Source organism: Nerophis ophidion, linkage group LG01 (assembly GCF_033978795.1).
Source record: "Nerophis ophidion isolate RoL-2023_Sa linkage group LG01, RoL_Noph_v1.0, whole genome shotgun sequence".
NCBI classification, from domain to species: Eukaryota; Metazoa; Chordata; class Actinopteri; order Syngnathiformes; family Syngnathidae; genus Nerophis; species Nerophis ophidion.
In genome coordinates, this window is record NC_084611.1 from 3,297,056 (window position 1) to 3,323,086 (window position 26,031).

Consider the following 26,031-nt stretch of genomic DNA (forward strand, 5'->3'; position numbering starts at 1 on the left):
TTAGCAACCAGGACATGTGGCCTCACATCACAGGTGTGTCCTGCAGCAGGTGAACATGGAAGGTTGGCAGAAGGAAGTAAAAGTCTGATGTCGCCATCCAGTGTTTGGCTGCCAATCAAATGTCTTCATCTGCTGGCTGGCAGCGTGTCAGCCAATCAGCTGAGACTTCACAAGCTGCTTTGCTCAATCTCTTAGCACAAGCAAGTACTGGATCTAACATAATAGTGTGAGAGTCCAGTCCATAGTGGATCTAACATAATAGTGAGAGTCCAGTCCATAGTGGATCTAACATAATAGTGTGAGAGTCCAGTCCATAGTGGATCTAACATAATAGTGAGAGTCCAGTCCATAGTGGATCTAACATAATAGTGTGAGAGTCCAGTCCATAGTGGATCTAACATAATAGTGAGAGTCCAGTCCATAGTGGATCTAACATAATAGTGAGAGTCCAGTCCATAGTGGATCTAACATAATAGTGTGATAGTCCAGTCCATAGTGGATCTAACATAATAGTGTGATAGTCCAGTCCATAGTGGATCTAACATAATAGTGAGAGTCCAGTCCATAGTGGATCTAACATAATAGTGTGAGAGTCCAGTCCATAGTGGATCTAACATAATAGTGAGAGTCCAGTCCATAGTGGATCTAACATAATAGTGAGAGTCCAGTCCATAGTGGATCTAACATAATAGTGTGATAGTCCAGTCCATAGTGGATCTAACATAATAGTCAGAGTCCAGTCCATAGTGGATCTAACATAATAGTGAGAGTCCAGTCCATAGTGGATCTAACATAATAGTGTGATAGTCCAGTCCATAGTGGATCTAACATAATAGTCAGAGTCCAGTCCATAGTGGATCTAACAATAGTGAGAGTCCAGTCCATAGTGGATCTAACATAATAGTGAGAGTCCAGTCCATAGTGGATCTAACATAATAGTGAGAGTCCAGTCCATAGTGGATCTAACATAATAGTCAGAGTCCAGTCCATAGTGGATCTAACATAATAGTGAGAGTCCAGTCCATAGTGGATCTAACATAATAGTGTGATAGTCCAGTCCATAGTGGATCTAACATAATAGTCAGAGTCCAGTCCATAGTGGATCTAACAATAGTGAGAGTCCAGTCCATAGTGGATCTAACATAATAGTGTGATAGTCCAGTCCATAGTGGATCTAACATAATAGTCAGAGTCCAGTCCATAGTGGATCTAACATAATAGTGAGAGTCCAGTCCATAGTGGATCTAACATAATAGTGTGATAGTCCAGTCCATAGTGGATCTAACATAATAGTCAGAGTCCAGTCCATAGTGGATCTAACATAATAGTGTGAGAGTCCAGTCCATACTGGATCTAACATAATAGTGAGAGTCCAGTCCATAGTGGATCTAACATAATAGTCAGAGTCCAGTCCATAGTGGATCTAACATAATAGTGTGAGAGTCCAGTTCATAGTGGATCTAACATAATAGTGAGAGTCCAGTCCATAGTGGATCTAACAATAGTGAGAGTCCAGTCCATAGTGGATCTAACATAATAGTGAGAGTCCAGTTCATAGTGGATCTAACAATAGTGAGAGTCCAGTCCATAGTGGATCTAACATAATAGTGTGAGAGTCCAGTTCATAGTGGATCTAACATAATAGTGAGAGTCCAGTCCATAGTGGATCTAACAATAGTGAGAGTCCAGTCCATAGTGGATCTAACATAATAGTGTGAGAGTCCAGTCCATAGTGGATCTAACATAATAGTGTGAGAGTCCAGTCCATAGTGGATCTAACATAATAGTGAGAGTCCAGTCCATAGTGGATCTAACATAATAGTGTGAGAGTTCAGTCCATAGTGGATCTAACATAATAGTGTGAGAGTCCAGTCCATAGTGGATCTAACAAAATAGTGAGAGTCCAGTCCATAGTGGATCTAACATAATAGTGTGAGAGTCCAGTCCATAGTGGATCTAACATAATAGTGTGAGTTCAGTCTATAGTGGATCTAACATAATAGTGTGAGAGTCCAGTCCATAGTGGATCTAACATAATAGTGTGAGAGTCCAGTCCATAGTGGATCTAACATAATAGTGTGAGTCCAGTCCATAGTGGATCTAACATAATAGTGTGAGAGTCCAGTCCATAGTGGATCTAACATAATAGTGAGAGTCCAGTCCATAGTGGATCTAACATAATAGTCTGAGAGTCCAGTCCATAGTGGATCTAACATAATAGTGTGAGTTCAGTCTATAGTGGATCTAACATAATAGTGTGAGAGTCCAGTCCATAGTGGATCTAACATAATAGTGTGAGAGTCCAGTCCATAGTGGATCTAACATAATAGTGAGAGTCCAGTCCATAGTGGATCTAACATAATAGTCTGAGAGTCCAGTCCATAGTGGATCTAACATAATAGTGTGAGAGTCCAGTCCATAGTGGATCTAACATAATAGTGTGAGTCCAGTCCATAGTGGATCTAACATAATAGTGTGAGAGTCCAGTCCATAGTGGATCTAACATAATAGTGAGAGTCCAGTCCATAGTGGATCTAACATAATAGTGTGAGTCCAGTCCATAGTGGATCTAACATAATAGTGTGAGAGTCCAGTCCATAGTGGATCTAACATAATAGTGTGAGAGTCCAGTCCATAGTGGATCTAACATAATAGTGAGAGTCCAGTCCATAGTGGATCTAACATAATAGTGAGAGTCCAGTCCATAGTGGATCTAACATAATAGTGTGAGAGTCCAGTCCATAGTGGATCTAACATAATAGTGAGAGTCCAGTCCATAGTGGATCTAACATAATAGTGAGAGTCCAGTCCATAGTGGATCTAACATAATAGTGTGATAGTCCAGTCCATAGTGGATCTAACATAATAGTCAGAGTCCAGTCCATAGTGGATCTAACATAATAGTGTGAGAGTCCAGTCCATACTGGATCTAACATAATAGTGAGAGTCCAGTCCATAGTGGATCTAACATAATAGTCAGAGTCCAGTCCATAGTGGATCTAACATAATAGTGTGAGAGTCCAGTTCATAGTGGATCTAACATAATAGTGAGAGTCCAGTCCATAGTGGATCTAACAATAGTGAGAGTCCAGTCCATAGTGGATCTAACATAATAGTGAGAGTCCAGTTCATAGTGGATCTAACAATAGTGAGAGTCCAGTCCATAGTGGATCTAACATAATAGTGTGAGAGTCCAGTTCATAGTGGATCTAACATAATAGTGAGAGTCCAGTCCATAGTGGATCTAACAATAGTGAGAGTCCAGTCCATAGTGGATCTAACATAATAGTGTGAGAGTCCAGTCCATAGTGGATCTAACATAATAGTGTGAGAGTCCAGTCCATAGTGGATCTAACATAATAGTGAGAGTCCAGTCCATAGTGGATCTAACATAATAGTGTGAGAGTTCAGTCCATAGTGGATCTAACATAATAGTGTGAGAGTCCAGTCCATAGTGGATCTAACAAAATAGTGAGAGTCCAGTCCATAGTGGATCTAACATAATAGTGTGAGAGTCCAGTCCATAGTGGATCTAACATAATAGTGTGAGTTCAGTCTATAGTGGATCTAACATAATAGTGTGAGAGTCCAGTCCATAGTGGATCTAACATAATAGTGTGAGAGTCCAGTCCATAGTGGATCTAACATAATAGTGTGAGTCCAGTCCATAGTGGATCTAACATAATAGTGTGAGAGTCCAGTCCATAGTGGATCTAACATAATAGTGAGAGTCCAGTCCATAGTGGATCTAACATAATAGTCTGAGAGTCCAGTCCATAGTGGATCTAACATAATAGTGTGAGTTCAGTCTATAGTGGATCTAACATAATAGTGTGAGAGTCCAGTCCATAGTGGATCTAACATAATAGTGTGAGAGTCCAGTCCATAGTGGATCTAACATAATAGTGAGAGTCCAGTCCATAGTGGATCTAACATAATAGTCTGAGAGTCCAGTCCATAGTGGATCTAACATAATAGTGTGAGAGTCCAGTCCATAGTGGATCTAACATAATAGTGTGAGTCCAGTCCATAGTGGATCTAACATAATAGTGTGAGAGTCCAGTCCATAGTGGATCTAACATAATAGTGTGAGAGTCCAGTCCATAGTGGATCTAACATAATAGTGTGAGAGTCCAGTCCATAGTGGATCTAACATAATAGTGAGAGTCCAGTCCATAGTGGATCTAACATAATAGTGTGAGAGTTCAGTCCATAGTGAATCTAACATAATAGTGTGAGAGTCCAGTCCATAGTGGATCTAACATAATAGTGTGAGAGTTCAGTCCATAGTGGATCTAACATAATAGTGTGAGAGTCCAGTCCATAGTGGATCTAACATAATAGTGTGAGAGTCCAGTCCATAGTGGATCTAACATAATAGTGTGAGAGTCCAGTCCATAGTGGATCTAACATAATAGTGAGAGTCCAGTCCATAGTGGATCTAACATAATAGTGTGAGAGTCCAGTCCATAGTGGCTCTAACATAATAGTGTGAGAGTCCAGTCCATAGTGGATCTAACATAATAGTGTGAGAGTCCAGTCCATAGTGGATCTAACATAATAGTGTGAGAGTCCAGTCCATAGTGGATCTAACATAATAGTGAGAGTCCAGTCCATAGTGGATCTAACATAATAGTGTGAGAGTCCAGTCCATAGTGGATCTAACATAATAGTGTGGGAGTCCAGTCCATAGTGGATCTAACATAATAGTGTGAGAGTCCAGTCCATAGTGGATCTAACATAATAGTGACAGTCCAGTCCATAGTGGATCTAACATAATAGTGAGAGTCCAGTCCATAGTGGATCTAACATAATAGTGAGAGTCCAGTCCATAGTGGATCTAACATAATAGTGTGAGAGTCCAGTCCATAGTGGATCTAACATAATAGTCTGAGAGTCCAGTCCATAGTGGATCTAACATAATAGTGTGAGAGTCCAGTCCATAGTGGATCTAACATAATAGTGTGAGAGTCCAGTCCATAGTGGATCTAACATAATAGTGAGAGTCCAGTCCATAGTGGATCTAACATAATAGTCTGAGAGTCCAGTCCATAGTGGATCTAACATAATAGTGTGAGAGTCCAGTCCATAGTGGATCTAACATAATAGTGAGAGTCCAGTCCATAGTGGATCTAACATAATAGTCAGAGTCCAGTCCATAGTGGATCTAACATAATAGTGAGAGTCCAGTCCATAGTGGATCTAACATAATAGTGTGAGAGTCCAGTCCATAGTGGATCTAACATAATAGTGTGAGAGTCCAGTCCGTAGTGGATCTAACATAATAGTGTGAGAGTCCAGTCCATAGTGGATCTAACATAATAGTGTGAGAGTCCAGTCCGTAGTGGATCTAACATAATAGTGTGAGAGTCCAGTCCATAGTGGATCTAACATAATAGTGTGAGAGTCCAGTCCATAGTGGATCTAACATAATAGTGAGAGTCCAGTCCATAGTGGATCTAACATAATAGTGAGAGTCCAGTCCATAGTGGATCTAACATAATAGTGAGAGTCCAGTCCATAGTGGATCTAACATAATAGTGAGAGTCCAGTCCATAGTGGATCTAACATAATAGTGAGAGTCCAGTCCATAGTGGATCTAACATAATAGTGTGAGAGTCCAGTCCATAGTGGATCTAACATAATAGTGAGAGTCCAGTCCATAGTGGATCTAACATAATAGTGAGAGTCCAGTCCATAGTGGATCTAACATAATAGTGTGAGAGTCCAGTCCATAGTGGATCTAACATAATAGTGTGAGAGTCCAGTCCATAGTGGATCTAACATAATAGTGAGAGTCCAGTCCATAGTGGATCTAACATAATAGTGTGAGAGTTCAGTCCATAGTGGATCTAACATAATAGTGTGAGAGTCCAGTCCATAGTGGATCTAACATAATAGTGTGAGAGTCCAGTCCATAGTGGATCTAACATAATAGTGTGAGAGTCCAGTCCATAGTGGATCTAACATAATAGTGAGAGTCCAGTCCATAGTGGATCTAACATAATAGTGTGAGAGTCCAGTCCATAGTGGATCTAACATAATAGTGTGAGAGTCCAGTCCATAGTGGATCTAACATAATAGTGTGAGAGTCCAGTCCATAGTGGATCTAACATAATAGTGTGAGAGTCCAGTCCATAGTGGATCTAACATAATAGTGAGAGTCCAGTCCATAGTGGATCTAACATAATAGTGTGAGAGTCCAGTCCATAGTGGATCTAACATAATAGTGTGGGAGTCCAGTCCATAGTGGATCTAACATAATAGTGTGAGAGTCCAGTCCATAGTGGATCTAACATAATAGTGACAGTCCAGTCCATAGTGGATCTAACATAATAGTGAGAGTCCAGTCCATAGTGGATCTAACATAATAGTGAGAGTCCAGTCCATAGTGGATCTAACATAATAGTGTGAGAGTCCAGTCCATAGTGGATCTAACATAATAGTCTGAGAGTCCAGTCCATAGTGGATCCAACATAATAGTGTGAGAGTCCAGTCCATAGTGGATCTAACATAATAGTGTGAGAGTCCAGTCCATAGTGGATCTAACATAATAGTGAGAGTCCAGTCCATAGTGGATCTAACATAATAGTCTGAGAGTCCAGTCCATAGTGGATCTAACATAATAGTGTGAGAGTCCAGTCCATAGTGGATCTAACATAATAGTGAGAGTCCAGTCCATAGTGGATCTAACATAATAGTCAGAGTCCAGTCCATAGTGGATCTAACATAATAGTGAGAGTCCAGTCCATAGTGGATCTAACATAATAGTGTGAGAGTCCAGTCCATAGTGGATCTAACATAATAGTGTGAGAGTCCAGTCCATAGTGGATCTAACATAATAGTGAGAGTCCAGTCCATAGTGGATCTAACATAATAGTGAGAGTCCAGTCCATAGTGGATCTAACATAATAGTGAGAGTCCAGTCCATAGTGGATCTAACATAATAGTGTGAGAGTCCAGTCCATAGTGGATCTAACATAATAGTGTGAGTCCAGTCCATAGTGGATCTAACATAATAGTGTGAGAGTCCAGTCCATAGTGGATCTAACATAATAGTCTGAGAGTCCAGTCCATAGTGGATCTAACATAATAGTGTGAGTCCAGTCCATAGTGGATCTAACATAATAGTGAGAGTCCAGTCCATAGTGGATCTAACATAATAGTGAGAGTCCAGTCCATAGTGGATCTAACATAATAGTGAGAGTCCAGTCCATAGTGGGTCTAACATAATAGTCTGAGAGTCCAGTCCATAGTGGGTCTAACATAATAGTGTGAGTCCAGTCCATAGTGGATCTAACATAATAGTCTGAGAGTCCAGTCCATAGTGGGTCTAACATAATAGTGTGAGTCCAGTCCATAGTGGATCTAACATAATAGTCTGAGAGTCCAGTCCATAGTGGATCTAACATAATAGTGTGAGTCCAGTCCATAGTGGATCTAACATAATAGTGTGAGAGTCCAGTCCATAGTGGATCTAACATAGTAGTGAGAGTCCAGTCCATAGTGGATCTAACATAATAGTGTGAGTCCAGTCCATAGTGGATCTAACATAATAGTGAGAGTCCAGTCCATAGTGGATCTAACATAATAGTGTGAGTCCAGTCCATAGTGGATCTAACATAATAGTGTGAGAGTCCAGTCCATAGTGGATCTAACATAATAGTGTGAGAGTTCAGTCCGTAGTGGATCTAACATAATAGTATGAGAGTCCAGTCCATAGTGGATCTAACATAATAGTGTGAGAGTTCAGTCCGTAGTGGATCTAACATAATAGTATGAGAGTCCAGTCCATAGTGGATCTAACATAATAGTGTGAGTCCAGTCCATAGTGGATCTAACATAATAGTGTGAGAGTCCAGTCCATAGTGGATCTAACATAATAGTGTGAGAGTCCAGTCCATAGTGGATCTAACATAATAGTGTGAGACTCTGAATTAAGTGGCTAACTTTATGACCTTCAACAGTCAAGTCCTCCTGACTGATGTTGTTGTGACGTCACAGAGCTGAAGTGCGCCTCCTTCCATTGGCTGTCATGTGGTCAGAGGGCGGAGCCTAACAGGTGGAGCAAGATGTTCTGCATCCTTTCCGACTGTCATCTCCTGTTGCTGGACCACCTGGAGGTAAAAGACTCTTATTTTCCCTTCTTGGAGACATTTCACAGTAAAAGCCCGAATTTGAGCAGGCATGGGCAATAAAATGTTAATCTTTTTAATCCGGCTGCTGGATGTTTTTCAGATTATTTTTTTAATCCTTTAACATCGAAGCTGTGGCCGGCAGCAAGCTGTTGCTGTGCTATTATTATTAGGGTCCGCCAGGCCCATTGCAAAGGACTCCACAGGAGTCCTTTGCAATGGGCCTGCGGACCCTATTGAAACTGCTGCGTTTTATTATTATTCCGCACCTATGCGCTGTAATTTGACCCCCTTAACATGCTTCAAAACTCACCAAATTTGACACACACGTCGGTCTGGCATGCCTTCCCAACTTATTAAGCAACCAAACCCCAAAAATGAAAATTGCGTGCTAGCGCCCCCTAGGAAAAAACCCCCAAAACAGACTGCTTGTGACTTCCATTAGGAATGTCATAGAGACATGAAACAAAAACTTCTATGTAGGTCTGACTTAGACCTACATTTCCAATTAGAAACTTCTGTAGCAAAAATCAACAGAAATTTTGCAAAAACTCATTCAAAGCAAAATTTTCACAAAAAATGCTATTTTTGCCTCTTTGAGCTGTAATTTGACCCCCTTAAAATGCTTTAAAATTCACCAAACTTGGCACACACATCAGGACTGGCAGAAATTGCGATCTAATGAAAAAACTAAACCCGAAAATTAAAAAATGCGCTCTAGCGCAATTTTTGAATAAAACACAGCAAAAACTGCTCCTAGGAAGAAAACACAAACAAAATTGCTTGTAACTTCCAGTAGGAATGCCGGAAAGACATGAAACAAAAACTTCTATGTAGGTCTCACTTAGACCTACATTTAGATGATTGACATCCTTCGGCAAAAATCAACAGGAAGTTAAAAATTACCCCTTCAAAATTATTCCGCACCTATGCGCTGTAATTTGACCCCCTTAACATGCTTCAAAACTCACCAAATTTGACACACATGTCGGTCTGGCATGCCTTCCCAACATATTAAGCAACCAAACCCCAAAAATTAAAATTGCGCGCTAGCGCCCCCTAGGAAAAAAAACAAAAACAGACTGCTTGTAACTTCCATTAGGAATGTCATAGAGACATGAAACAAAAACATCTATGTAGGTCTGACTTAGACCTACATTTCCAATTAGAAACTTCTATAGCAAAAATCAACAGAAATTTTGCAAAAACTCATTCAAAGCAAAATATTCGCAAAAAATGCTATTTTTGCTTCTTTGAACTGTAATTTGACCCCCTTAAAATGCTTCAAAACTCACCAAACTTGGCACACACATCAGGACTGGCAGAAATTGCGATCTAATGAAAAAACTAAACCCGAAAATTAAACAATGCACTCTAGCGCAATTTTTGAATAAAACACAGCAAAAACTGCTCCTAGGAAGAAAACACAAACAAAATTGCGTGTAACTTCCAGTAGGAATGCCGGAAAGACATGAAACAAAAACTTTTATGTAGGTCTCACTTAGACCTACATTTAGATGATTGACATCCTTCGGCAAAAATCAACAGGAAGTTAAAAATTACCCCTTCAAAATTATTCCGCACCTATGCGCTGTAATTTGACCCCCTTAACATGCTTCAAAACTCACCAAATTTGACACACACGTCGGTCTGGCATGCTTTCCCAACATATTAAGCAACCAAACCCCAAAAATGAAAATTGCGCGCTAGCGCCCCCTAGGAAAAACAAAACAAAACAGACTGCTTGTAACTTCCATTAGGAATGTCATAGAGACATGAAACGAAAACTTCTATGTAGGTCTGACTTAGACCTACATTTCCAATTAGAAACTTCTATAGCAAAAATCAACAGAAATTTTGCAAAAACTCATTCAAAGCAAAATATTCGCAAAAAATGCTATTTTTGCTTCTTTGAACTGTAATTTGACCCCCTTAAAATGCTTCAAAACTCACCAAACTTGGCACACACATCAGGACTGGCAGAAATTGCGATCTAATGAAAAAACTAAACCCGAAAATTAAACAATGCACTCTAGCGCAATTTTTGAATAAAACACAGCAAAAACTGCTCCTAGGAAGAAAACACAAACAAAATTGCTCGTAACTTCCAGTAGAAATGCCGGAAAGACATGAAACAAAAACTTCTATGTAGGTCTCACTTAGACCTACATTTAGATAATCGACATCCTTCGGCAAAAATCAACAGGAAGTTAAAAATTACCCCTTCAAAATAAAAGTTTTGTAAAAACCCGTAACCTTTTTCAAACGTAAACTCCACCGAGTGCGTTTGTCGTTTCGGCTTCAAACCCGCACAGGAGAGAGATTGAACCCTTTTGATTAAAACATTCCAACAAAGTTTTGATTACTACTCCGGTTTTGATTTTACGCGCCTTCAAAGAAACCCTGCGCAAAGTTTCCTAAAACATGTCATTTTTGCCTCTTTGAGCTGTAATTTGACCCCCTTAAAATGCTTCAAAGTGCAAGTTAAAGCTCTACTATGCAAAGCAAAAGCCATTTATCAACAACATCCAGAAACGCTGATCTGTAATTTGACCCCCTTAACATGCTTCAAAACTCACCAAATTTTACACACACATCAGGACTGGCGAAAATTGCCATCTAATACAAAAAAAAAACCCAAAAGTCAAAATTGCGCTCCAGCGCCCCCTAGGAAAAAACCTAGACAAAACTGCTTGTAACTTTTGTTAGGAATGTCGTAGAGACATGAAACAAAGACCTCTATGTAGGTCTGACTTAGACCAGGGCTTGGCAGCGACCAAAGGCGGACCCGACCAACGCTGCTTGCAGCTTTAATTAATATTATTATTGTGCTGAAAAGTCAAATTACGTAATTTGGTGTTACAATTCCTACATGCGGCCCCGGGGCCATTTTTGGCACGCAGCTAATTTTTTATAGGTCGTGGTATTTTTTGAAAATATATTAATAAAAACATAAAAAAAATTATAAAATGTTTTTCACTTTAAAATTGTCATTGCTAAAAAAAAACATTGGCCTAGTCAAGGCTTCAATTAATGTCCTTGACATCAAATATGACATTAGTATGGGAAAATATGGCATATTTTGTGTTTGCTATTAAATAAAATAAGATTTTCTTTGGCAAATACGGCTTAGAACAAAACATTTTGGATTCCTAACACCTTTCGTCTGATTTTTTTTCTTTTTTTTCCATTTGTCATTGCTGAAAAAACAATAACAAAACCAATGTTGTTATTGACAATGGGTTTAATTATGGCTCTAATTATTTCACATCAATCAATCAATCAATCAATGTTTATTTATATAGCCCCAAATCACAAATGTCTCAAAGGACTGCACAAATCATTACGACTACAACATCCTCGGAAGAACCCACAAAAGGGCAAGGAAAACTCACACCCAGTGGGCAGGGAGAATTCACATTCAGTGGGACGCCAGTGACAATGCTGACTATGAGAAACCTTGGAGAGGACCTCACTTTTTTCGGGAAAATATCGCAAATTTTGTGTTTGCCATATAATTAGAACAAGATTTTCTTCCCAGGTTTGTCTGCTCTTCAGGGGATTTTTATATATTCCGCTCTACCCCTGTATTGAGCACTCTATAATGGATAAACCACAGAAACCTGGACTATATATATATATATATATATATATATATATGTATGTGTATGTCTATATATATATATATATATATATTGTCTATATATATATATATATATATATATATATATATATATATATATATATATGTATGTATGTATGTATGTATGTATGTATGTCCATCCATCCATCCACCTTCTTCCGCTTATCCGAGGTCGGGTCGCGGGGGCAGCAGCCTAAGCAGGGAAACCCAGACTTCCCTCTCCCCACCCACTTCGTCTAGCTCTTCCCGGGGGATCCCGAGGCGTTCCCAGGCCAGCCGGGAGACATAGTCTTCCCAACGTGTCCTGGGTCTTCCCCGTGGCCTCCTACCGGTTGGACGTGCCCTAAACACCTCCCTAGGGAGGCGTTCGGGTGGCATCCTGACCAGATGCCCGAACCACCTCATCTGGCTCCTCTCCATGTGGAGGAGCAGCGGCTTTACTTTGACTTCCTCCCAGATTGCAGAGTTTCTCACCCTATCTCTAAGGGAGAGACCTGGAAACTCATTTGGGCCGCTTGTACCCGTGATCTTGTCCTTTCGGTCATGACCCAAAGCTCATGACCATAGGTGAGGATGGGAACGTAGATCGACCGGTAAATTGAGAGCTTTGCCTTCCGGCTTAGCTCCTTCTTGACCACAACGGATCGGTACAACGTCCGCGTTACTGAAGACGCCGCACCGATCCGCCTGTCGATCTCACCATCCACTCTTCCCTCACTCGTGAACAAGACTCCTAGGTACTTGAACTCCTCCACTTGGGGCAGGGTCTCCTCCCCAACCCGGAGACGGCATTCCACCCTTTTCCGGGCGAGAACCATGGACTCGGACTTGGAGGTGCTGATTCTCATTCCGGTACCTTCACACTCGGCTGCGAACCGATCCAGCCAGAGCTGAAGATCCCGGTCAGATGAAGCCATCAGGACCACATCATCTGCAAAAAGCAGAGACCTAATCCTGCGGTCACCAAACCGGAACCCCTCAACGCCTTGACTGGACCTAGAAATTCTGTCCATAAAAGTTATGAACAGAATGGGTGACAAAGGACAGCCTTGGCGGAGTCCAACCCTCACTGGAAACTGGTCCGACTTCCAAGCTCTGACACTGATTGTACAGGGAACGGACCTCCACAATAAGACAGTCCGGTACCCCATACTCTCTGAGCACTCCCCACAGGACTTCCCGAGGGACACGGTCCAATGCCTTCTCCAAGTCCACAAGGCACATGTAGACTGGTTGGGCAAACTCCCATGCACCCTCAAGAACCCTGCCGAGAGTACAGAGCTGGTCCACAGTTCCACCACCAGGACGAAAACCACACTGTTCCTCCTGAATCCGAGGTTGGACTATCCGGCGTAGCCTCCTCTCCAGCACACCTGAATAAACTTTAGCGGGAAGGCCGAGGAATGTGATCCCACCATAGTTGGAACACACCCTCCGGTCCCCCTTCTTAAAGAGAGGAACCACCACCCTGGTCTGCCAATCCAGAGGTACCGCCCCCGATTCCAGTATGTATTCCCAATAAAAAGGGAAAAAAACAAAGATTTAAATAATACTACAATGGCTGAGTATCGAAAATATTAGTGTGTTTTTCCTTAAAGACATTGAACTGCTGAACAAAGTCTTTGATTTTTCTCCGCCCGAGCATAAAAAGCCCCGAAGACAAGTTTGTGCGTCTGTCAATCAAGCTCCATCCAGCTGGGAGATTATTTCAAGTTGTCATCCTCCAGGTTCATCCTCTGCTTCTGTCGGAGAGGGCGGAGCCTTGTACGGTGTGGCTGCTAAGACACGCCCCCCACGGGAACGCGGCGCCTGGCCACTCCGCCCACAGAGGTGAGCGCCGCCGTCACGCCATGGACGCCGAGGACCAGACGGGTGAGAAGAATACGTGTTTCATATTTGCTCTTTTGCCGTCTGCGTGTCTTTGTGCGGCGGCGGAGGTTTGTCAGAGATTACCTTCCTAATCTCGGCGACATGTCGGAAAATAAACTGATAATCTGCGGTCGCCAAAAAAAACAACAACAACATCAAACTGAATGATTCTCGCAAAAAAATGTGTATTTTTGTACCATTTTATTTCATGGTTTTAGTTCACTTACAGTCGTGGTCAAAAGTTGTAAAGAAGATGATGTCATGGCGGTCTGGGGATTCCAAGTCTTGTTTTTTTTTTGTGATTTAGTGATGGGAGCAAAAAAACATTCATGAAGTTTGCTTCTTTTATGAATTTACAAACCCCGTTTCCATATGAGTTGGGAAATTGTGTTCGATGTAAATATAAACAGAATACAATGATTTGCAAATCCTTTTCAAGCCATATTCAGTTGAATATGCTTCAAAGACAACATATTTCATGTTCAAACTCATAAACTTTATAATAATTAACTTAGAATTTCATGGCTGCAACACGTGCCAAAGTAGTTGGGAAAGGGCATGTTCACCACTGTGTTACATCACCTTTTCTTTTAACAACACTCAATAAACGTTTGGGAACTGTCCATCCATCCATCCATCCATTTTCTACCGCTTATTCCCTTTCGGGGTCGCGGGGGGCGCTGGCGCCTATCTCAGCTACAATCGGGCGGAAGGCGGGGTACACCCTGGACAAGTTGCCACCTCATCGCAGGGCCAACACAGATAGACAGACAACATTCACACTCACATTCACACACTAGGGCCAATTTAGTGTTGCCAATCAACCTATCCCCAGGTGCATGTCTTTGGAAGTGGGAGGAAGCCGGAGTACCCGGAGGGAACCCACGCATTCACGGGGAGAACATGCAAACTCCACACAGAAAGATCCCGAGCCTGGATTTGAACCCAGGACTGTAGGAACATCGTATTGTGAGGCAGACGCACTAACCCCTCTGCCACCGTGAAGCCCCGTTTGGGAACTGAGGAAACTAATTGTTGAAGCTTTGAAAATGGAATTCTTTCCCATTCTTGTTTTATGGGGTGGTATAGCTCGGTTGGTAGAGTGGCCGTGTCAGCAACTTGAGGGTTGCAGGTTCGATTCCCGCTTCCACCATCCTAGTCACTGCCGTTGTGTCCTTGGGCAAGACACTTTACCCACCTGCTCCCAGTGCCACCCACACTGGTTTAAATGTAACTTAGATATTGGGTTTCACTATGTAAAGCGCTTTGAGTCACTAGAGAAAAGCGCTATATAAATATAATTCACTTCACTTCACTTATGTAGAGCTTCAGTCTTTCAACAGTCCGGGGTCTCCGCTGTCCTATTTTACGCTTCATAATGCGCCAGACATTTTCCATGGGAGACATGTCTGGACTGCAGGCGGGCCCGGAAAGTACCCGCACTCTTTTTTTACAAAGCCACGCTGTTGTAACACTTGTCTTGCTGAAATAAGCAGGGGTGTCCATGATAACGTTGCTTGGATGACAACATATGTTGCTCCAAAACCTGTATGTACCTTTCAGCATTAATGGTGCCTTCACAGATGTGTAAGTTACCCATGCCTTGGGCACTAATACACCCCCATACCATCACACATGTGTAAGTTACCCATGCCTTGGGCACTAATACACCCCCATACCATCACACATGTGTAAGTTACCCATGCCTTGGGCACTAATACACCCCCATACCATCACACATGCTGGCTTTTACACTTTGCGTCTATAACAATCCGGATGGTTATTTTCCTCTTTGTTCCGGAGGACACCACGTCCACAGTTTCCAAATATAATTTGAAATGTGGACTCGTCAGACCACAGAACACTTTTCCACTTCGCATCAGTCCATCTTAGATGAGTGGCGTTTCTGGGTGTTGTTGATAAAATGCTTTCGCTTTGCATAGTAGAGCTTTAACTTGCACTTACAGATGTAGCGACCAACTGTAGTTACTGACAGTGGTTTTATGAAGTGTTCCTGAGCCCATGTGGTTAAATTTAAAGTACCAAGGTGTGGTGAAACATGTCCTCTGCATTTAACCCATCCCTTTGATCACCCCTGGGAAGTGAGGGGAGCAGTGTGCAGCAGCGGTGCCACGCCCGGGAATCATTTATGGTGATTTAATCCCCAATTCCAACCCTAATGCTGAGTGTCAAGAAGGGAGGTAATGGGTCCCATTTTTATAGTCTTTGGTATGACTCGGCCGGGATTTTAACTCACAACCTACCAAACTCAGGGCGGACACTCTAACCACTAGGCCACTGAGCTATGGTCGTTAGCTTTGGGTTATGACTGAAAGGACAAGATCACAGGTACAAGCGGCCCAAATGACACTCCAACCACTAGGCCACTGAGTAGGTTGGTGATATCCTTTACACACTGATGTCCGTTTTTGATGCAGTACCGCCTAAGGGATCAAAGGTCCGTAATATCCTCGCTTACGTGCAGTGATTTCTCCAGATTCTTTGAACTTTCTAATGATTTTACGGACCGTAGATGGTAAAATCCCTAAATTCCTAGCAATAGCTCGTTGAGAAATGTTGTTCTAAAACTGTTCGACAATTTGCTTACAAAGTGGTGACCCTCACCCCATCCTTGTTTGTGAATTACTTAGCATTTCATGGAAGCTGCTTTTATACCCAATCATGGCACCCACCTGTTCCCAATTAGCCTGCACACCTGTGGGATGTTCCATATAAGTGTTTGATGAGCTTTGTCAGTATTTATTGCCACCTTTCCCAACTTCTTTGTCACGTGTTGCTGGCATCAAATTCTACAGTTAACGATTATTTGCAAAAAAATTTTTTATCAATCAATCAATGTTTACTTATATAGCCCTAAATCACTAGTGTCTCAAAGGGCTGCACAAACCACTACGACATCCTCGGTAGGCCCACATAAGGGCAAGGAAAACTCACACCCAGTGGGACGTCGGTGACAATGATGACTATGAGAACCTTGGAGAGGAGGAAAGCAATGGATGCCGAGCGGGTCTAACATGATACTGTGAAAGTTCGATCCACAATGGATCCAACACAGTCGCGAGAGTCCAGTCCAAAGCGGATCCAACACAGCAGCGAGAGTCCCGTTCACAGCGGAGCCAGCAGGAAACCATCCCAAGCGGAGGCGGATCAGCAGCGCAGAGATGTCCCCAGCCGATACACAGGCAAGCAGTACATGGCCACCGGATCGGACCGGACCCCCTCCACAAGGGAGAGTGGGACATAGAAGAAAAAGAAAAGAAACGGCAGATCAACTGGTCTAAAAAGGGAGTCTATTTAAAGGCTAGAGTATACAAATGAGTTTTAAGGTGAGACTTAAATGCTTCTACTGAGGTGGCATCTCGAACTGTTACCGGGAGGGCATTCCAGAGTACTGGAGCCTGAACTATGAGTTTGAACATGAAATATGTTGTCTTTGTAGCATATTCAACTGAATATGGCTTGAAAAGGATTTGCAAATCATTGTATTCTGTTTATATTTACATCTAACACCATTTCCCAACTCATATGGAAACGGGGTTTGTAAATCAGCAGTTCCATTGGCAGCAAAACAGGCCCAGAGCATAATAATACATGAATGTTTTTAGTGAGCAACAAGTATGTGCTCCAATCACTACATCACAACAGAATAAGAGTTGTAGAAAGGATTGTAAAGTCCAGACAGCCATGACATCATGTTCTTTACAAGTGTATGTACTAGAGATGCGCGGATAGGTTATTATATCCTCCGCAACCGCATCACCAAAGTCGTCATCCACCCGCCGTCCACCCCGAACCAACATTTTATCAGAACCGCACCCGCCCGCCCGCTGAAATACATCAGAGGTCGGCCACCTTTACCACTCACAGAACTATTTAAACCCGTTTCCCAGAGTAAAGAAGACAATAGGAGCCGCTAACGTTCTCGCGAATATCCAATGGGGTTCATCCTGGTGACAAGAATGTGGGCGTGATGTGAAGACACCTTCAACAACATGTACGAACCGATTGTTAGTCCGGCAACATGTTGTGTGCAGCTTCCGTAATCACACGTACGAGATTGCAAGGCATACTGGGTGACACAGAGTACACTGATGGTTGTGATATAAACAACTTTAACACTTACTAATATGCGCCACGCTGTGAAGCCACACCAAACGAGATTGACAAACACATTTCGGGAGAACATCTTCACAGTATGGGTTGTACCTGTATAGCGCTTTTCTACCTTCAAGGTACTCAAAGCGCTTTGACACTACTTCCACATTCACACACACATTCACACAATGATGGAAGGAGCTGCCATCCAAGGCGCTAACCAGCAGCCATCAGGAGCAAGGGGGAAGTGTCTTGCTCAGGACACAACAGACGTGACGGGGTTGGTACTAGGTGGGGATTGAACCAGGGACGCTCGGGTTGCGCACGGCCACTCTCCCGCTGCGCCACACCGTCCCTTAAACATCACTGGTCCCTTAAACCGTCCCCAGTAACACAACATAAACGCAACACAACAAATACCCGGAATCCTTTGTATCCATGACAATTCCTGAATAGATTTTCCAACCCCGCCCACCTTACCGACGCGCGGGTGGGGGGGAGGCAAGGTTTGCTGCTAATGGGGTGTATAAAATTGTCAGGAATGGTCATGGATACAAAGGATTCTGGGTATTTGTTGTGTTGCGCTTATGTTGTGTTACTGGGAGGATGTTCTCCCGAAATGTGTAGTGGTGTAGTCAATTGGAGCCGCTAACGTTCTCGCGACTCTTCAATAACGTTCATCCTGGTGACAAGAATGTGGGCGTGCTGCGAAGCCATTGCCTTAAACACCTTCAACAACATGTACAAACCGATTGTTGATCCAGGAACATGTTGTGTGCAGCTTCCACAATCACATGTGCAAGATTGAAAGGCATACTGGGTGACACAGAGTACACTGATGGTTGTGATATAAACAACTTTAACACTTACTAATATGCGCCACGCTGTGAAGCCACACCCAGCAAGATTGACAAACACATTTTGGGAGAACATCCTTCCAGTAACACAACATGAACGCAACACAACAAATCAATCAATCAATGTTTATTTATATAGCCCCAAATCACAAATGTCTCAAAGGACTGCACAAATCATTACGACTACAACATCCTCGGAAGAACCCACAAAAGGGCAAGGAAAACTCACACCCAGTGGGCAGGGAGAATTCACATCCAGTGGGACGCCAGTGACAATGCTGACTATGAGAAACCTTGGAGAGGACCTCAGATGTGGGCAACCCCCCCCCCCTCTAGGGGACCGAAAGCAATGGATGTCGAGCGGGTCTAACATGATACTGTGAAAGTTCAATCCATAGTGGCTCCAAGACAGCAGCGAGAGTCCCGTCCACAGGAAACCATCTCAAGCGGAGGCGGATCAGCAGCGTAGAGATGTCCCCAACCGATACAGGCGAGCGGTCCATCCTGGGTCCCGACGAGCGGTCCATCCACCCCCCGGGGACCGAAAGCAATGGATGTCGAGCGGGTCTAACATGATACTGTGAAAGTTCAATCCATAGTGGCTCCAACACAGCCGCGAGAGTTCAGTTCAAAGCGGATCCAGAATCCTTTGTATCCGTGACACTTCCTGAATATATTTTACACCCCCGCCCACCTTACCGACGCGCGGGGGAGGCGGGGTTTGCTGCTAACGGGGTGTATAAAATAGTCAGGTTGTGTCATGGATACAAAGGATTCTGGGTATTTGTTGTGTTGTTAATTATATTTGTGAATTATATTTATATAGCACTTTTCTCAAGTGACTCAAAGCGCTTTACATAGTGACACCCAATATCTAAGTTACATTTAAACCAGTGTGGGTGGCACTGGGAGCAGGTGGGTAAAGTGTCTTGCCCAAGGACACAACGGCAGTAACTAGGATGGCACACGCGGGAATCGAACCTGCATCTCTCAAGTTGCTGGCATGGCCACTCTACCAACCGAGCTATGCGTATATGTTGTGTTACTGGGAGGATGTTCTGCCGAAATGTGTTTGTCATTCTTGTTTGGTGTGGCTTCACAGCGTGGCGCATATTACTAAGAGTGTTGAAATTGTTTATATCACAACCATTAGTGTACTCTGTGTCACCCAGTATGCCTTGCGATCGTGTGCGTGTTGCCGCGGAAACCACACACAACATGTTGCTGGACTAACAAGCAGATCGTACATGTTGTAGTAGGCGACAAAGCCAATGGCATCATAGCACGCCCTAATTCTTATTATCTGGGGGATTCTAGCTCGGTCGGTAGAGCGGCCGTGCCAGCAACTTGAGGGTTGCAGGTTCGATTCCCGCTTCCGCCATCTTAGTCACTGCCGTTGTGTCCTTGGGCAAGACACTTTACCCACCTGCTCCCAGTGCCACCCACACTGGTTTGAATGTAACTTAGATATTGGGTGTCACTATGTAAAGCGCTTTGAGTCACTAGAGAAAAAGCGCTATATAAATATAATTCACTTCACTTCACATTAGCGTCTTCTTCGCTTTGTGACACGGGTCTAAGATGGCTCTTTGAATGGCAAAGGATACCGATCCCAGAACCATGTATGTCAAATATTTCCGGATGGTTCAACCGCCACCCGCCCGAATCTAATTAAAATCTATATTTTCGTCATGTCACCCGCCCGACCCGCGGATGAGACCGCAAACGGTGCATCTCTAGTACGTCCACTTTTGAGCGGGACTCTTATCTGTCATATGCTAACATCAGTCTCTCCCTGGGTCAGCCTGGCGCCAACACGGCGGCCCGTCTCTTGCCGACCGTGCAGCGTGGCGAGGGAGCGTGCTCAGCAGCGCCGCCTTGGACACACCCGGCGCCAAAGTGACGGTGAGGAGAGTTACTTTTTTTTTTGCTTAGTTTACACAAAGTCCGCCAACGTTACCTCGACTGCGCAGGGCTTCCTGTCCAGGACGCTGAAGCAGTCTCTTCGGAAAACTCGCTCCCATCCCAAAGTGTTTCGCCAGAGCAGCCTCAACATGGCCGACAACAGGTGACTCACACACCTGACTCACATGTGTACGCCACACAACACAAGTTAGGATGGCGTGGACGTCACACAACACAAGTTAGGATGGCGTGGACGCCACACAACACAAGTTAGGATGGCGTGTACGCCACACAACACAAGTTAGGATGGCGTGGACGCCACACAACACAAGTTGGGATGGCGTGGACGCCACACAACACAAGTTAGGATGGCGTGGACGCCACACAACACAAGTTGGGATGGCGTGGACGCCACACAACACAAGTTAGGATGGCGTGGACGCCACACAACACAAGTTAGGATGGCGTGGACGCCACACAACACAAGTTAGGATGGCGTGGACGCCACACAACACAAGTTAGGATGGCGTGGACGCCACACAACACAAGTTAGGATGGCGTGTACGCCACACAACACAAGTTAGGATGGCGTGGACGCCACACAACACAAGTTAGGATGGCGTGGACGCCACACAACACAAGTTGGGATGGCGTGGACGCCACACAACACAAGTTAGGATGGCGTGTACGCCACACAACACAAGTTGGGACGGCGTGGACGCCACACAACACAAGTTGGGATGGCGTGGACGCCACACAACACAAGTTAGGATGGCGTGGACGCCACACAACACAAGTTAGGATGGCGTGGACGCCACACAACACAAGTTAGGATGGCGTGGACGCCACACAACACAAGTGTGGATGGCGTGTACGCCACACAACACAGGTGTGGATGGCGTGTACGCCACACAACACAAGTTAGGATGGCGTGTACGCCACACAACACAAGTTAGGATGGCGTGTACGCCACACAACACAAGTTAGGATGGCGTGGACGCCACACAACACAAGTTAGGATGGCGTGGACGCCACACAACACAAGTTAGGATGGCGTGGACGCCACACAACACAAGTTAGGACGGCGTGGACGCCACACAACACAAGTTAGGATGGCGTGGACGCCACACAACACAAGTTAGGATGGCGTGTACGCCACACAACACAGGTGTGGATGGCGTGGACGCCGCACAACACAAGTTGGGATGGCGTGGACGCCGCACAACACAAGTTGGGATGGCGTGGACGCCGCACAACACAAGTTGGGATGGCGTGGACGCCACACAACACAAGTTAGGATGGCGTGTACGCCACACAACACAAGTTAGGATGGCGTGTACGCCACACAACACAAGTTAGGATGGCGTGGACGCCACACAACACAAGTTAGGATGGCGTGTACGCCACACAACACAAGTTAGGATGGCGTGTACGCCACACAACACAAGTTAGGATGGCGTGTACGCCACACAACACAAGTTAGGATGGCGTGTACGCCACACAACACAAGTTAGGATGGCGTGGACGCCACACAACACAAGTTAGGATGGCGTGGACGCCACACAACACAAGTTAGGATGGCGTGGACGCCACACAACACAAGTTAGGATGGCGTGGACGCCACACAACACAAGTTAGGATGGCGTGGACGCCACACAACACAAGTTAGGATGGCGTGGACGCCACACAACACAAGTTGGGATGGCGTGTACGCCACACAACACAAGTTAGGATGGCGTGGACGCCACACAACACAAGTTAGGATGGCGTGTACGCCACACAACACAAGTTGGGACGGCGTGGACGCCACACAACACAAGTTAGGACGGCGTGGACGCCACACAACACAAGTTAGGACGGCGTGGACGCCACACAACACAAGTTAGGATGGCGTGGACGCCACACAACACAAGTTAGGATGGCGTGGACGCCACACAACACAAGTTAGGATGGCGTGGACGCCACACAACACAAGTTAGGATGGCGTGTACGCCACACAACACAAGTTAGGATGGCGTGGACGCCACACAACACAAGTTAGGATGGCGTGGACGCCACACAACACAAGTTGGGATGGCGTGGACGCCACACAACACAAGTTAGGATGGCGTGTACGCCACACAACACAAGTTAGGATGGCGTGGACGCCACACAACACAAGTTAGGATGGCGTGGACGCCACACAACACAAGTTGGGATGGCGTGGACGCCACACAACACAAGTTAGGATGGCGTGGACGCCACACAACACAAGTTAGGATGGCGTGTACGCCACACAACACAAGTTAGGATGGCGTGGACGCCACACAACACAAGTTAGGATGGCGTGGACGCCACACAACACAAGTTAGGATGGCGTGTACGCCACACAACACAAGTTAGGATGGCGTGTACGCCACACAACACAAGTTAGGATGGCGTGGACGCCACACAACACAAGTTAGGATGGCGTGGACGCCACACAACACAAGTTAGGATGGCGTGTACGCCACACAACACAAGTTAGGATGGCGTGTACGCCACACAACACAAGTTAGGATGGCGTGGACGCCACACAACACAAGTTAGGATGGCGTGTACGCCACACAACACAAGTTAGGATGGCGTGGACGCCACACAACACAAGTTAGGATGGCGTGTACGCCGCACAACACAAGTTGGGATGGCGTGTACGCCGCACAACACAAGTTAGGATGGCGTGTACGCCACACAACACAAGTTAGGATGGCGTGGACGCCACACAACACAAGTTAGGATGGCGTGTACGCCACACAACACAAGTTAGGATGGCGTGGACGCCACACAACACAAGTTAGGATGGCGTGTACGCCACACAACACAAGTTAGGATGGCGTGTACGCCACACAACACAAGTTAGGATGGCGTGTATGCCACACAACACAAGTTAGGATGGCGTGTACGCCACACAACACAAGTTAGGATGGCGTGGACGCCACACAACACAAGTTAGGATGGCGTGGACGCCACACAACACAAGTTAGGATGGCGTGGACGCCACACAACACAAGTTAGGATGGCGTGGACGCCACACAACACAAGTTAGGATGGCGTGGACGCCACACAACACAAGTTAGGATGGCGTGGACGCCACACAACACAAGTTAGGATGGCGTGGACGCCACACAACACAAGTTGGGATGGCGTGGACGCCACACAACACAAGTTGGGATGGCGTGGACGCCACACAACACAAGTTGGGATGGCGTGTACGCCACACAACACAAGTTAGGATGGCGTGGACGCCACACAACACAAGTTAGGATGGCGTGTACGCCACACAACACAAGTTGGGACGGCGTGGACGCCACACAACACAAGTTAGGATGGCGTGGACGCCACACAACACAAGTTAGGACGGCGTGGACGCCGCACAACACAAGTTGGGATGGCGTGTACGCCACACAACACAAGTTAGGATGGCGTGGACGCCACACAACACAAGTTAGGATGGCGTGGACGCCACACAACACAAGTTAGGATGGCGTGGACGCCACACAACACAAGTTGGGATGGCGTGGACGCCACACAACACAAGTTAGGATGGCGTGGACGTCACACAACACAAGTTAGGATGGCGTGTACGCCACACAACACAAGTTAGGATGGCGTGTACGCCACACAACACAAGTTAGGATGGCGTGTACGCCACACAACACAAGTTAGGATGGCGTGTACGCCACACAACACAAGTTAGGATGGCGTGTACGCCACACAACACAAGTTAGGATGGCGTGGACGCCACACAACACAAGTTAGGATGGCGTGGACGCCACACAACACAAGTTAGGATGGCGTGGACGCCACACAACACAAGTTAGGACGGCGTGTACGCCACACAACACAAGTTGGGACGGCGTGTACGCCACACAACACAAGTTAGGATGGCGTGGACGCCACACAACACAAGTTGGGATGGCGTGGACGCCACACAACACAAGTTAGGATGGCGTGGACGCCACACAACACAAGTTAGGATGGCGTGGACGCCACACAACACAAGTTAGGATGGCGTGGACGCCACACAACACAAGTTGGGATGGCGTGGACGCCACACAACACAAGTTAGGATGGCGTGGACGCCACACAACACAAGTTGGGATGGCGTGGACGCCACACAACACAAGTTAGGATGGCGTGGACGCCACACAACACAAGTTGGGATGGCGTGGACGCCACACAACACAAGTTAGGATGGCGTGTACGCCACACAACACAAGTTAGGATGGCGTGGACGCCACACAACACAAGTTAGGATGGCGTGGACGCCACACAACACAAGTTAGGATGGCGTGGACGCCACACAACACAAGTTAGGACGGCGTGGACGCCACACAACACAAGTTAGGATGGCGTGGACGCCACACAACACAAGTTAGGATGGCGTGTACGCCACACAACACAGGTGTGGATGGCGTGGACGCCGCACAACACAAGTTGGGATGGCGTGGACGCCGCACAACACAAGTTGGGATGGCGTGGACGCCGCACAACACAAGTTGGGATGGCGTGGACGCCACACAACACAAGTTAGGATGGCGTGTACGCCACACAACACAAGTTAGGATGGCGTGTACGCCACACAACACAAGTTAGGATGGCGTGGACGCCACACAACACAAGTTGGGATGGCGTGTACGCCACACAACACAAGTTAGGATGGCGTGGACGCCACACAACACAAGTTAGGATGGCGTGGACGCCACACAACACAAGTTAGGATGGCGTGGACGCCACACAACACAAGTTAGGATGGCGTGGACGCCACACAACACAAGTTGGGATGGCGTGTACGCCACACAACACAAGTTGGGATGGCGTGTACGCCACACAACACAAGTTAGGATGGCGTGGACGCCACACAACACAAGTTAGGATGGCGTGGACGCCACACAACACAAGTTAGGATGGCGTGGACGCCACACAACACAAGTTAGGATGGCGTGGACGCCACACAACACAAGTTGGGATGGCGTGGACGCCACACAACACAAGTTAGGATGGCGTGGACGCCACACAACACAAGTTAGGATGGCGTGGACGCCACACAACACAAGTTGGGATGGCGTGGACGCCACACAACACAAGTTAGGATGGCGTGTACGCCACACAACACAAGTTAGGATGGCGTGGACGCCACACAACACAAGTTAGGATGGCGTGGACGCCACACAACACAAGTTAGGATGGCGTGGACGCCACACAACACAAGTTAGGACGGCGTGGACGCCACACAACACAAGTTAGGATGGCGTGGACGCCACACAACACAAGTTAGGATGGCGTGTACGCCACACAACACAGGTGTGGATGGCGTGGACGCCGCACAACACAAGTTGGGATGGCGTGGACGCCGCACAACACAAGTTGGGATGGCGTGGACGCCGCACAACACAAGTTGGGATGGCGTGGACGCCACACAACACAAGTTAGGATGGCGTGTACGCCACACAACACAAGTTAGGATGGCGTGTACGCCACACAACAC

General features: G+C 45.6%; 1 protein-coding gene across 1 annotated transcript in view; it reads left to right on the forward strand.

Annotated features, from left to right (window-relative positions):
• Positions 1-26,031, forward strand: part of LOC133549009 (disabled homolog 2-interacting protein-like) — a 97,295-nt gene that overhangs the window by 2,214 nt on the left and 69,050 nt on the right. The window contains exons 4-7 of the mRNA XM_061894064.1: positions 8,005-8,123; positions 13,506-13,650; positions 20,425-20,525; positions 20,594-20,688. Coding sequence (XP_061750048.1) covers positions 8,005-8,123; positions 13,506-13,650; positions 20,425-20,525; positions 20,594-20,688 — 460 coding nt within the window. The remainder of the gene's footprint in view (positions 1-8,004; positions 8,124-13,505; positions 13,651-20,424; positions 20,526-20,593; positions 20,689-26,031) is intronic.